Consider the following 14,985-nt stretch of genomic DNA (forward strand, 5'->3'; position numbering starts at 1 on the left):
GGATGGTTGTGACACCATGTGGTTGCTGGGATTTGAACTCTGCACCTTTGGAAGAGCAGTCGGGTGCTCTTACCCACTGAGCCATCTCACCAGCCCCCACACACTCTCCTTTTTAAAAGACAGGGTATCACTGTGAAGTTCTGGCTAGCCTGGACCTCACAGAATTCTGCTTGCCTTTGCCTCTAGCTATGAGGACTAAAGGCATAATCTACCATACCTAGCACATTACCTTAGTTTTGACATACTACTTACAAATAACTTAATCTTTTTTCTTCTTGCATGTTTCTCTTACTAGAATGCCATTTCACTAAAATCCGTGCCTAGAAGATAAAATCAGCAAATACAATCTTTATAGACTACAATGACTGTAAGAAAGAAACCTTAGAGATTTAAAACTGTGTTATGGGATAACCCCAAGTATGTTCAATTCAAAATCAGCTATTCTAAGTTCCACACTAGCTTATGAAACATATAAGAACATATAAGACTTAAGGCATGCTTCAGATTTTTAAAAAAATATACAATAAATTTTAGTCCTTGTCTCACCCTTCCTTCTCCCCCGACACTCCCCCCAAAACTATTCTTCCTTAGAAATCCCTCTCTTACTGTCATGTCTTTTTTGGTACTTTAGGTAGTGAAGTGTGACTTGAATTCAGTGTCCTGCTACAGCCTCCCAAGACAGGCATCATGTAGAAAGCAGTGAACTCCAGCTACAAGCACTTTTCTTTTCCTTAAATTTGAGATGACCTTTCTAACTGGGGAGGCTGACAGTGACCTACTCTAAACCCCAAGTATGCTTGAACTGAATATTTCTATTTCCGCTACCAAATCGATAGGGTTACAAGTTTGCACCCAGTTTAGGCAATTGAACCCTGTGGGCTCTACCACCCGGATGGTGGTGGTGTCAGATCCTCTTAAACTGCAGTAGCCTAGAGTCAGTCTCTCTCTCTCTCTCTCTCTTTTGGTTTTGAGACAACGTGTTGCTGTGTACTGCAGTCTTCCTGCCTCAGTCTCCAGCGTTAGAATAATACGCAGGCTATGCTGCACCCTGACCGGTGACATGGTTGGCGTCCACCTTGGTTTTTGAAATAGGGTCACTAATGATACGCCTGCCTCTGCTTCCTGAGTGCTGAGATCAAACAGGCGTTATGGCGTAGGTTCCTGTGATTTAACTCGAATCCTTGTGTTCTTTTTTGTTTGTTTGTTTTTCAAGACAGGGTTTTTCTGTATAGCCCTGGCTGTCCTGGAACTCCCCTGGTAGACCAGGCTGGCCTCGAACTCAGAAATCTGCCTGCCTCTGCCTCCTGAGTGCTGGGATTAAAGGCGTGCGTCACCACGCCCGGCGAATCCTTGTGTTCTTTTTTTTTTTTTTTTTTTTTTTTAAGNTTTNTTTATTTATTATATGTAAGTACACTGTAGCTGTCTTCAGACACTCCAGAAGAGGGCATCAGATCTTGTTATGGATGGTTGTGACACCATGTGGTTGCTGGGATTTGAACTCTGGACCTTCGGAAGAGCAGTCGGGTGCTCTTACCTACTGAGCCATCTCACCAGCCTGAATCCTTGTGTTCTTAAGTCAAGCGTTTTCTGCGACATTATTTTTAATGAAACAGAGTTGGGAATTTGATAAACGTATTTTAACATAGGCTGAGTCTACCTAGAGGAGCCTCACCTCGACATCAGCGAGGCTTGCCCGGCCTTACTGTGACATTTCTTAATGTTCCTGCTTCTTCTTCTTCTTCTTCTTCTTCTTCTTCTTTTTTTTTTCGACACAGGGTTTCTCTGTGTAGCCCTGGATGTCCTAGAACTCACTCTGTAGACCAGGCTGGCCTCGAACTCAGAAATCCACCTGCCTCCGCCTCCCGAGTGCTGGGACTGCTTCTTCATTTTTAAAACAGGAGTCTTAATGTAATAAACTCACACTCAGGAACAAACCTCAAAGTTCCTCCCAAGGTGAGAAGTGCCCACTCTTTTCCTGGGCGAGCAGCCCGGCCCAGAGCAGCGCTAATCCGCCCCCTTCCCAGGCCGCGGATACCGAAAAGACGGTGACCTTGGGCACATGCGTAGCTCCGCCTCCCTCGCCCTGCAACCAATCGGACCCTGAAGACCCGCCCCTTCCGCTTGAGACATGCGACTTCTCAGAACGTCTTCCGGCGGGAGCTGTACGGCTCCTTACCATGGTGAGTTGGCCGTCGGGTGTGCGGGATTCTTGCGGGGCGTTTCCCCTCCTGCTTCCTCGCTCGAGCGCCCTGCTGTACCGCAGCCGCTCGGAACCGCGTGGTCGGGCCTGCGCTGGGGTCTCCAGAGCTCCGGTCCTTGAAGGGTTCCTGCTCTGTGCCTCCACAGCCGGGAAATGCCAGATTTGCCTGATGTTAAAATGAAAGCATCATCTGAGAGCGAGTGAACGCCATCGGCGACTTGATGCTCGAGTCGGGTTTTCTAGGGCGTGCTCACTCGTTTGCCTCTCAGTGTTTAACCAGCGGTTACAGAAAGGGTTAGTGGAGCACCTCAGAAAAGGTTCTAGTATACGCTATGGTTGTTGGAATGTCATGTTTTTCCTAAAAATTATTGGGTTAATTATTAAGCTGAGCGTTTTGGCACATACCTTTGGCCTACAACTCAGGAAACTGAGGCAGGAGGGTTTGCACTTAGAAGTTCATCCTGAGTTAGACCTTACCCGAAAAAACATAATCTACAACCAAACAACAAAAATTCAGTATTCTGTATAGGTGAGCGGGTGGTTGCGTTTTCAGATGTCAGAGTGCTGACCGTCCTTAGAAACGATCACAAAAACTCACTGAGCCCTTATTGGTAACTTAAGTCCGGCAGTGACATATTTCTGTTCTTACTGTTGCCACCGTAAAGTTTTCTAATTTTGGGTATTGAGAAAAATTACATTAAAATACTTTGTATTAAAATGTCTAATGAAGATCTTTAAAAAGAATTTACTGTATTCTTTTACATTGTGTGGTTATGTGCACGTGGGTGCAGCTGTGGGAGAAAGCCAGAGACATTAGATCCCGTGGAGATGGAGTTACAGGCAGCTGTGAGCAGATGTGGATACCAGGAATCAAGCTTAGGTCCTCTGGAAGAACAGCCCGTGTTCTTAAGTACTGACCATCTCTCTGGTTCCGAGATTTTTTTTTTTATTATTATTATTAATTTTGTGTATGGATGTTTGCCCTGTTTCTTGGTGCACAAAGTACGTGTCTGGTGCCTGGGGAAGTAAAAATGAGGGTGTTGAATCTCCTGGAAATGGAGTTACAGACTACTGTGAAGGCCGTGTGGGCACAGGGAACTGAACTTTTGTCCTTTGTAAGAGCAGTAAATACTCTTAACTTGTGAGTCATAGTTCTAGCCCTTGGTAGAAGGAAAATCACACACAGTATTTTCATAAAATTTCAGTAATCCTTTGGGTTGAGAAAATGGATAGAATAAACCAGTTGTGGTGCATGTCTTTAATCCCAGCACTCTGGAGGCAGAGGCAGGTGGATCTCTGAATTCTAGGCCAGCCTGGTCTATAGAGTGAGTTCCAGGACAGCCAGAGCTACACAGAGAAACCCTGTCTCAAAAACAAAATGTGTGTGTGTGTGTGTGTGTGTGTGTGTGTGTGTGTGTGTGTGTAAAATTTATTCCCATCTTTGGGGAGGAACAGTGACCAGACAGCCTTCAGTTATTCTAGCTTTAAAGAAATGAATATATACAATATACACATTGTAGCAACAGTGAACAGCTTGCAACCTGTGTTGTTTGAATTGGACCTTTGTACCTAATTTGCATATACTATTCTATCTGCCAGTATTATTTATTGGTAGAGGCCAGATGTAGGTGTCAGGAGGCCTCCTTAGTTGTGTTCCCCTTTTTTGTTTCCCCCACATTATTTTGAGACATGGTCTTTGAGTGATCTTGGAGTTCGTCTATTCTAGACTGGTTGGCCAGTAAGTTCGAGGAATCTTATTTTTTGCCTTTCTGAGAATTGAACCTACAGCCAAATTCCCCCCTGTGGAATGTGGGGGAGGGGAAAAAACAATTTTACACTTATAAATACCTGTTTTATAAAACCCTCAACCAAGGGAGGCCCTAGATTTTTACGGTGAGGACATTAGTCATGGAGTGAAATAATATGAGGTAGGTATATGTATGTAGATTTTCAGGTTTATAAGGGAATGGCTTTGTGACTTGCACATTGTAATGAAGACAGTTCTGTGTAAAATACAGTGCTTTCTGAGAAAATGGGAAGAAATAGAACGATCAGCATCAGTAAAGTTACTCAAGAATGGCTTCTAATACATGGTGACAGGGTGGTGGCCATCCCGTGGTTAACTGCAAAAGCACCAACACAAAAGCACTGTGGTTTGGAATATAAGAATACCGCATGTCAAAGGTGAAACATGAAATAGCCCTGTGAATCGTCCGCAGACATTCTCTCCCATTCTCCTTTACTCTCTGTATGCATACGTTATGGGTACCTGGACGCATGAGAAGGACAGAGGTCAGTGTTAAGTGTCTTCATTGTCCACCTTATCATTGTGTATGTGGTATGTGTACCTATGCGTGGGTGTGTGTGCGTGTGTGTGTGTGTGTGTGTGTGTGTGTGTGTGTGTGAGAGAGAGAGAGAGAGAGAGAGAGAGAGAGAGAGATGGACATTGGGATCTTCCTCAGTCCATCTTCACATATTTATTTATTTAAAGATGTATTTTTATTTTATGTATGTGAGTACACTGTAGCCGTACAGATGGTTGTGAGCCGTACATGTGGTTGTTAGAAACTGAATTTTTAGGACCTTTGCTCGCTCCTGTTGGCCTCACTCGCTCCAGTTGGCTTGGTCAACTCTGCTTGTTCAGTCCCTGCTTGCTCCAACCCAAAGATTTATTTATTTGTTTGTTGTTATTCATAAGTACACTGTAACTGTCTTCAGACACGCCAGAAGAGGGTGTTCGATCTTATTATAAGTGGTTGTGAGCCACTATCTGGTTGCTGGGAATTGAACTCAGGACTTTTGGAAGAGTAGTCAGTGCTCTTACCTGCTGAGTCATCTCACCAGACCCCACCTTCATGTATTTATTATAATTTATTTATTTGTTATTTACTTGTTTTGAGACAGAGTCTCACTGTGTAGTCAGCTCAGGTCTGCCTCAGACTCAAGAGGTCCTCCTACCGCACTGTCTCGCTAGTGCTGAGGTTAAAGGCGTACTACATACCCCACCTCTTCACATTTTGAGGGGGTCAGTCATGAACTCATCAGTTCAGCCAGGCTTGCTTACCAAAGAGCTCCAAGAAGGGCTGGAGAGATAGTTTGGTGGTTAAGAATGCCAGTTGCTCTTCCAAAGGACCCAGGTTCAACTCCCAACAGCCACATGGTAGCTCACATCCATCTGTAAGGTTAGTTCCGGGAGATCCAACTCCCTCTTCCAGCCCCGATAGATACCAGACACATGTGGTACACAGACACATGCAGGCAAAACACCCACACATATAAAGAAAAAAAAATTTTTTTTTCTAAAGTTCCTTCTGGGCAGAGTGGCCTTTGAGTCCTGTGCTTGATGGGCAGAGACTGATCCTCACAGGTCAGGTGGATACCTGTGAGCCAACCTGGTCTACCTAGTGAGTCCTAGGCAGCCAGAGCTACGGGAGAAACCTTGTCTCAAAGCAAAACAAAAAGCCCCAAGGATTCTGCATCTCTGCCCCCGCCTCCTCAACACTGGGTCATAGTTGCATCTTGTATCATGCCTGTCACTGAATCAGAAACCATGCTTTCCCCACAACTACTTTATAAACTGAGCCATCTCCTTCCACAGGGTCAGCGTGGCGTACGTAGGAAGTGACCCTCCGCCTTTTAAATACCTGTTGACCCTCTTAGCCTAAAAGTTAAAGTAACTTTAAGTCCATGGAATAAACTGGGGGCTAGAGAGATAAGTGACCTACCACTTAAGAGCACTTTCTATTTACAACCTGTAACTCCAGTTCCAAGAACCTGCTGCCTCCACAGGTATCCACTCATGGACACAGATACATAAACATAAATCATTAAAAGAATTTTTTGTATTGGGCTGAGGCCAAATAAATATCCAAGAATCACACTTTCGTTTTTTTTTTTTTTTTAAGGCTACATAGCTGACTATCTCAGAACTCAGTATGTAGATCAGGCTAGCCACATGACAATCCTCCTGCCTCTGCTTCCCCAGGTCTGGGAGTAATGGTGTGCATCAGCACACCTGACTCAAGGAGCATGTTAGGCGACACGTTAAAGCTCTCATTGTGTATATCCTCAGAACTGTGTTAAAAAGGACATTGCCACACAAAGACATTTGTAGTTTGTCTACTTGTCCACAATCCCTCTCCCTTCTGTGTTCTTACCTTTCCTGGTACCCTTTGCTTCCGTAGACAGCTTGATCAAGCAGCCCATTTAGGGGTGAAAACACTCCACATACCTTCTCCTGCCTTCCTTTGCTTTATTGTGGGAGTGGTTTTGCCATGCACACTGTAGGCTGACAGTTCTCCACCCGCAAGTCGGGACCTTTGGGGGTCACATGACCCTTTCTCAAGGGTAGCATCAGATACCCTGCATAGCAGATATTCACAATTCAGAACAGCAGCAAAAGTACAGTCATGAAGTAGCAACAAAATAATTTTATGGTTGGTGGAGGGGGTCACCACCACATGAGGAACTGTGTTAAGGTGCATAGCATTAGGAAGGTTGAGAACCCAGGGCTAGGGTTTTTCAGCGGCTTCAGTATTTGACTCCAAGTTCAGTGAAGTAGAAACACAGGGTGGTTGTTACGGTGACTCTGCCTTTACCATTCAAGAAAGTATTTCACTAAAACCAAAATACTTAAGTGTACTTCTCAGCAGTCAAATTATGACATGTTACTCTCTGACGATCAGGAAAGAACTCTGTCCCTCCTTCAAAATAATTGATTTTGGAATAACAGGATTTTCTCTTGAAACATAGCTATAATATTTTATTTTGGAAACCTGGCCCAGAAAACTTCATAGGATCATAATATATTTTCAGCACAAGGAAAGGTAGGTCTTTATGAATGTAAACAGAAGCTACTAATTACCACACCAGCCCTATACTGTTGTAGGTTACAGCAATCATGTCTCCATGATTGCTGAGTCCCCCAGATTCTTTGCCTAAATGTCTAAAAGAGAGCATAGAGGGGTTTTACCGGTACAGTTGCTTGGCTTTGTTAAGGAAAATGTAATATTTTGGGAGGGGGGGATCCAGAGCTAAAAATGCCTACATCTGACCTCCTACTTATCTATTGGCTAGCTTTGAGATGTTGGACATCTTATCAAAAATGACGTGCTTCTCATATGGCTATTTGCATATTAAATCAGTAAATGCCTGTAACTTGTGTAGGGTACTGCCGTGTGGAACATGGCAGTAAGGTAGTTGTTGGTACTCTCAAATCGGAAGAGCATTAAAGATTATTAGATACTTAAGGCTGATTTGTATTTTTATGTTTGTCTTAAAGGGGACGATTCATCTCTTTCGAAAGCCACAGAGATCTTTTTGTGGAAAGTTACTACAGGAATTTAGACTTGTAGCAGCTGACCAGAGGGTAAGTCCTCCTTCAACCCTGGCTTGAGTTATTGCAAAGCCACATTATTACACTGAGCTAAGGCTTGAGGGACTGGAGATTGGACTCAGGTTAAGAGCAGGAGAGGCTCTTGCAGAGGACATACCTTCAGTTCCCAGCACCCATAGAGAAGCTCACGTCTGTCTGTAACTCAGTCCAGGGGATCTGGTGCCCTTTCTGGCCTGCATAAGCACCAGCTACACCAGATGCAGGCAAAGTAAAAACCAGTCATCACTTTCTATAAGTACTTTGTGCCCCTTCCTTCTGGAAAGTTCTTAACCCTCTTTAAGTTCTCACTCACCCTTCCTTGTCCCTGTCCCTGAGCTACTGAGTCTAACCAAGGAAATCCAACCCTGCTGACTTGTCTCATTGTCAATTGATGATAAGCCACAGGCGCTGCTCTTGTTGAAGTTCTATAGTTCATTCAATTTCCCACATTCCTAGATTTCTAGATGACATGTGTGTCTCGTGTGTGTGTGTGTGTGTGTGTGTGTGTGTGTGTATGTGAACTACAGTACATATGTGGAGGTCAGAGCACAACTTGGGAATCAGTTCTCTCTTTCCAACCCCTTCCCTCTGCTCTGTGGAGTGTGAGCCCCTTCCCTCTGCTCTGTGGAGTGTGAACCCTTTCCCTCTGCTCTGTGGAGTGTGAACCCCTTCCCTCTGCTCTGTGGAGTGTGAGCCCCTTCCCTCCGCTCTGTGGAGTGTGAACCCCTTCCCTCTATGAGTGCTGTCTGCTCTCCTGGTTTTCATTACACTGTGTGTTGGTGACTGTGTATTTAAGTCTCAAGGCCTAACCCCTCCCACCTCTGCTTCCTTTATGGAATTTGGCCTCCTCCACGTCCCATGGATGACTAATGGGCATTTCAGTCATAGTCCGGTCAAGACTGGACCTTGATCTTGAGTCACTTGCGTATTAACTGGATACTCTTCCAGATGGTCAAGTCTGAACATTTTTAAATCTTTTTCATTCTGGTTTAGTCCCTTGATCCTCACATGAGTATGGTCAACAACATGCTGACCATCTTTAACGCAGTTGGGCAGTCTCACCGTTAGCACTCCCTCCTACCACTCTCAAGCCCCACAGGAACCAGAATCATCTTTTGCTTTCTTTGGGCAGGGAGGGGTTGAGAGAAACTCTCACCACATAGCTTAGGCTAGCCTCAGACTTACTGTGTAGCCCATGCTGGCCTTCAGCTGCCATCCTCTTATCTCCACGTCCTAAGTGTTGGCATCATGGGTGTACCCCACCATGCCCAGGAAAATGTGAGGCAGGCCCCGGCTAATGTTTCCTGGCATTCGGGACGTCTTGTGCTGCTGCTCAGACTCCCTCTCTTCCACTCTTCTCTGCTGTCCTCACCAGGGCCTTTGTCACTTGGGGGCCCTAGCTCTCTGGCTTCCCATTTTCTTCCCAGTCATCCTCATGCTCGAGTCTGTCGCCTTTCACATTGCTTTTCTGATGAGCCAGTCTAAAAAGAACCCTCTCCACACCACCTTCTGCCATTGTTTCCTTAGCCCCTCCCCAGGGTTTCTCTGTGTAGCCTTGACTGTCCTGGAACTCACTGTGGAGACCAGGCTGGCCTCGAACTCACAGAGATCCGCTTGCTTCTGCCTCCTGAGTGCTGGGATTAAAGGCCTTTGCCACCACTGCCTGGCTCCTTGACCCACTTTTTATTTGCTTCCTAGCACTTATTACCATTAACCTAAATACTTGTTTACTGTCAGTCTGCCTCCATGGTAAGCCCATGTTCTGTTCTCTGCTTTGCTCTCATGCCTAAATAATGCCTGGCATCGATACTTGGTGAGTACATAGCTTTATTCAGAGAGTTGGTTTTAAATTTACATCCTGGTTGGGTTGTTTCTCACAGGGTTTCTATGCTGCCTAGGCCACCATGAGTGACCCTCCTACTTGACTGAGGTAGCCCGACTGATGATGTAGAAAACGTGCTACAGTTTTTAGAAGAAGTCGTATTTGTCTACTGTGTGTCTATTATATGATCGGTGTAGTTTAAGCAGGCGATCTCTGTCAACACTGTATGAATGGGGATGGTTTTCCCTTCCCACAGTCCTGGAAGATCCTTCTTTTTGGTGCCATCAACGTGCTGTGCACTGGCTTCCTGCTCATGTGGTGCAGCTCCACTAACAGCATAGGTATGTTGTCCTTTGGTTGTTACCAGCCCAGCTTCACTTTTGATTTTGATTTAAATAAAGATGTATGTGCTGGCTAACTTTATGTCAGCTTGACATGAGTTGTAGTCATCTGAAAGGAAGGAAGCTCAATTAAGAAAATGCCTCCATAGAACTGGGCCATAAGCAAGCCAGTAGGCTATTTTCTCAGGGGTCAGTCCCTTCCTTTCACCATGTGGGTTCCAGGGATCCTCAGGATGTCAGGCATAGTAGTAAGCACCCCTACCCACTGCTGCTGGCCTCCTCTTGAAAATACTTTTTGAGAGACTGGAGAGATGGCTCAGAGATTAAGAGCACTGGATGCTCTTCCAGAGGTCCTAAGTTCGATTCCCAGCAACCACATGGTGGCTCACAACCATCTATAATGTGATCTGGTGCCCCCTTCTGGCCTGCAAGCATAGTACTTTTTGAGCCAGGTATAGTTGTGTACACCTTTGATCCCAAACAAACCAGAAAAAAAGAGAAATATTATTTAAATCATTTGAGCTACACCCATTCCAGAAAAGCACATAATATATAAAGGAAAGGGAGGCAGAGGCAGGCAGATTTCTGAATTGGACGCCAACCTGGTGTACATAAAGAGTTTAGAGAAACCCTATCAAAAAAAAAAAAAAGAAAAGAAAAGAAAGAAAGAAAAAAGAAAAAGAAAAAAAGAAAAAAAAAAAACAGAAAGAAAAAAGAAGGCAGGCAGGCAGGCAAGCTATGAAGTAGGTTGGATCAGCCATAATGTCCAACCCAGTAAGCAGCCCCCTCATGGCCTATATATCATCTCCTGGCTCCAGGTTTCTTTTTTTTTTTTTCTTTTTTTGGCTCCAGGTTTCTATCCTATTTGAGTTTCTGTCCGGCCTTTCTTCAGTGGACTGTGATTTAGGATATGTAACCCAAATAAACCCTTTCCTTCCCAAGTTGCTTTTGGTCATGGTGTTTTATCACAGCAATAGTAACCCTAAGACAGGGACTGGGAGATGGCTCAGTGGTTAAAAGCTCTGATTGCTATTCTAGAGCTCCTCCGTTCAGTCCCCAGCAACCACATGGTGGCTCACAACCACCTGTAATGGGATCTGATGCCCTCTTCTGGTGTAACTGAAGATAGTTACACTGAACTCATATAAATAAAATAAATAAATCTTTAAAAAGAAAATAAATAAAAGAATGCTTATCAGTCTTACAGAAGACCTGAGTTCAACTCTCGGCACCTCTCTCAGTCATCTGTAGCTGTTTCCAGACGATCAACACCCTCCGTCTCTCTCAGGCTCCTGTGTGTATATATTGCTTATAAACTCACTCAGGCCACACAGACACACTTACAAATAATAATAAAAGGCTGAGGGGGCTGATGAGATGGCTCAGTGGGTAAGAGCACCTGACTGCTCTTCCGAAGGTCCAGAGTTCAAATCCCAGCAACCACATGGTGGCTCATAACCATCCGTAACAAGATCTGATGCCCTCTTCTGGAGTGTCTGAAGACAGCTACAGTGTACTTACATATAATAAATAAATAAATCTTTAAAAAAATAAAAAATAAAAGGCTGAGTTAAGCAAAATTTTCATGAGTCTTTCTGTTGTTTTGCAGCTTTAACTGCTTATACTTACCTCACCATTTTTGATCTCTTTAGGTAAGTTCTTTTAAATATCCTTTCAATTTTAAAGACAATAAACAAAGGTTTATTGTACTGAATCTGTTAAGCTTCCTTTACTTAAAGGAAAGTAATTATTGAAATAAGTAAATTTATCCTATAAAAGCCTTTAATCCCAGAGGTTAGGAGTCAAGAGGCAGGTGGAGCTCTAAGTTCAAGGCCAGCCTGGTCTACAGAGTGAGTTCCAGGACAGCCAGGGCTACACAGAGAAACCCTGTCTCAGAAAAACAAAAAAGAAAAAAAAAGTCATAGAAATAGACAACACGGCCTGGAGAGATGGCTCAGTGGTTAAGAGCACTGACTGCTCTTCCAAAGGTCCTGAGTTCAAATCCCAGCAACCACATGGTGACTCACAACCATCTGTAATGAGATCTGACGCCCTCTTCTGGTGCATCTGAAGACAGCTACAGTGTGCTTAAATATAATAATAAATAAATCTTTCAAAAAGAAAGAAAGAAGGAAAGAAAGAAAGAAAGAAAGAAAGAAAGAAAGAAAGAAAGAAAGAAAGAAAGAAAGAAAGAAAGAGACAACACAGGTGGCAAGAGCCACTGGTGTAACAGCAGAAAGGCGGATGAATATCCAGGCTCGGGATGCACACATGCCGACGGACGCTGCAGAGTGACTCTGAAGGGTGAAAGTAAACAGCGGTGTCATATACTTAAAACCCCACAGAGGGAGCTAGAGAGCTGGCATGGTAGTGGAGGCCCAGGAGGACTCCTCCTCAGAGGACCCAGTTGGGTTCCAGCACCATGCTAGGTGATTTACACTGGGGTTTTAACACCAGCTGCAGCAGCATTGACAGCCTCTGGCCTCCTTGGTCATCTGGGCTTACGTACACACATAAGTACACATTAATAATAAGAAAAGACAGTAAATCACACAAAGTCAATCGTCCCAAATTTATTTGTCCTCGACAAGCTTATTATAGTGTTTACTGTAGTCTCTGTGATCCGTGCCTTCTCCAACTGCAGTCTGAAAATCTAGGGCAAGGAGTCCAGAAATGAACAATTTTATTCCTAAGTTTTAAGTCGCATGCCTTTCTGCGCAGGGTAACGAACGAACTCTGGCACTGTCCTGATTCAGACAGCCCAGAGCGTGAGTCGACACTTTGTCCAGTTTACACACACTGTAGACTTGTCTGTTAGTCGCTTAACACCTGTCTTATATTATCAGGTTGATAGTCATTGATCCATCCTGCTCAAGTAGCCCTGACTCAGGGACACAATGCTACATCAGTTCTTCCTGACTGGTTTTATGTCAGCTGACATAAGCTAGAGTCGTTTGGAAAGAGGGGCTCTCAGTTGAGAAGATGCCTCCATAGGATTTGCCTGTAGGCGGGTCTTTAATGTATTTTCCTACCTAGTGAATGATGAGGGTACAGTGTGGCTGGGGCCACCCCAAGCAGGTAGTCCTGCTGTGTGTAAGGAAGTGGGCTGCGCAGGCAAACTATGGAGAGCAAGCCAGTGAGTAGCATCCTCCTGGCCTCTGCGTCAGCCTGCCTCCAGGTTTCTGGCCCGCTTGAGTTCTGCCGTGACTCCTCGGTGATGCACGATGACCTGAGGGCTGTAAGCTGAGATTAGCTCAGAGAAATCCCTAGCCAGCACCTATGTCAGATGACTCGCAGCCACCTGTACCCTCAGAAGATCCAGCACCGTCTTCCAGCCACCACTGGCACCTACGTGCAGACGTGTATACTCACACACACACAAAACTACTTCATTAGTCTCTACATGTATTTCTGGCTCTACTTTCTAATGCGGTTTGTTTTTCTTTAGTTTAATAACATGTTTAATAAGCTACTGGGTAATGATGAGGAAACCTAGCCCTGCCTATTCGTTTGGGTAAGTTCAAATTATTTTATTTTCTGCTAAATGACTGCTATTAAAATAATAATTATAAAAGGGCTGGCTATGGTATTTCTGGAAAATAAATAAATGCCACCCGCTTAGTGACAAGGTTATTAAGTAGAGAATGTATATAAAAAATGTCTTCTAGGGCTGGTGAGATGGCTCAGTAGGTAAGAGCACCTGACTGTTCTTCCGAAGGTCCGGAGTTCAAATCCCAGCAACCACATGGTGGCTCATAACCATCCGTAACAAGATCTGACGCCCTCTTTTGGAGTGTCTGAAGANAGCTACAGTGTACTTACATATAATAAGTAAATAAATCTTTAAAAACAAAACAAAACAAAATAAAAAAATGTTTTCTAGCTGGGCAGTGGTGGTGCACACCTTTAATCCTTGGAGGCCAGCCTGGTCTACAGAAATAGTTCCAGGACAGCCAGGGCTGCATGCAGAGAAACCCTGTCTTGAAAAACTAAAAAATAAGTAAATAGAAATTTCTAAGAACTGAGTCTATAAATGATAGATAATAAGAACAGCAATTATATTAAAATATTCATGATCATTTGTTTCATATTTTATGAACGTATACTAAGAAAAGTTGATTTCAGTAATTTTTTTAATATTTTAAAAACTGTTTAGTCATAGAAAGTATGAAGGATTTTAACAAGTGAGTTTTGTAAGTGCTATGATATATTTCCATATTTTGCATTGATGGAGATACATTTCTGTAGTAAGACTTTGGATTTAGTAATGAGCTAACAAAACCTTGAAGCTTCTGAGTGTAGTTATAGAAATCACTACTCAGTGTTGAAAGCCGTCCTTTTTATACTAGAGGAGGCTCTAATGATGTTAGAAAACGTGAACTTGTTCCAGATTCAAGAAAGAAATTTTAAATAAGAATTGTACTTCAATAAGGCAACTTTGGTGGTGGTGGGGGTACAGTTAAAACAGGGTCACTGTGTAGACCAGCCTTCCCTCAGCCTTCTCCCAGCCCTTCCCGGCCCTCCCCCAGCCTTCCCCCAGCCTTCCCCAGCCTTCCCCCAGCCCAGCCTTCCCCCAGCCTTCCCTCAGCCAGGCGTGAGTCCCACAATGAGTGAGGGAATGTATGCATGTTCTAGGAAGCCTGGTTTATTAATTGAAGAATTTTGGTATCCTCAACTAATAATCTGATTTCAGGTTTGAAAGATTAGAAGTCCTGGCTGTCTTTGCTTCTACTGTCTTGGCACAATTGGGAGCCCTCTTTATACTAAAAGAAAGGTACATTTTTGTCTGAATTATGATCAGTCTCACCCATGTCACTTGGAAATATGACAGAATCCAGTGAGACAGTGGTTTGAGTAGTAGGCAGATCACCATGGACAGTGCTCAAGCTCTGCTAGTATAATTTCTTCCTTTGGTAAGACTAACTCCAATCATAGGTGAATCTGAATGGCAGAGGCTCAGCCTGGCATGTCTTGAACTTCCTTACCAGGCCATTGAAATTCGAGTGGGCGGCCTTGGTAAAGAAATGTCGACATTACATATTGAGAATAACTTGTTAAGTCTTCTGGCCTCATCACCACTAAATAGTTTTAAGAACTTCAGGGTAGTGTGCTGGCTAGCTTTGTGTCAACTTGACACAGCTGGAGTTATCACAGAGAAAGGAGCTTCAGTTAGGGAAATGCCTCCACGAGATCCAGCTGTAAGGCATTTTCTCAATTAGTGATCAAGGGGGGAGGTCCCCTTGTGGGT

At 44.0% G+C, this 14,985-nt stretch overlaps 1 protein-coding gene across 1 annotated transcript in view; it reads left to right on the plus strand.

Moving 5' to 3' along the window:
* The first annotated feature begins 2,151 nt into the window (after positions 1-2,151).
* The window catches only part of Slc30a6 (solute carrier family 30 member 6), a 30,204-nt gene continuing 17,370 nt past the window's right edge, over positions 2,152-14,985 (plus strand). Inside the window, exons 1-6 of the mRNA XM_021218048.1 lie at positions 2,152-2,180; positions 7,482-7,568; positions 9,653-9,737; positions 11,347-11,389; positions 13,186-13,251; positions 14,431-14,511. Coding sequence (XP_021073707.1) covers positions 2,178-2,180; positions 7,482-7,568; positions 9,653-9,737; positions 11,347-11,389; positions 13,186-13,251; positions 14,431-14,511 — 365 coding nt within the window. The 5' untranslated portion in view covers positions 2,152-2,177. The remainder of the gene's footprint in view (positions 2,181-7,481; positions 7,569-9,652; positions 9,738-11,346; positions 11,390-13,185; positions 13,252-14,430; positions 14,512-14,985) is intronic.

This window comes from Mus pahari, chromosome 18 (assembly GCF_900095145.1).
Source record: "Mus pahari chromosome 18, PAHARI_EIJ_v1.1, whole genome shotgun sequence".
Classification (NCBI taxonomy): Eukaryota; Metazoa; Chordata; class Mammalia; order Rodentia; family Muridae; genus Mus; species Mus pahari.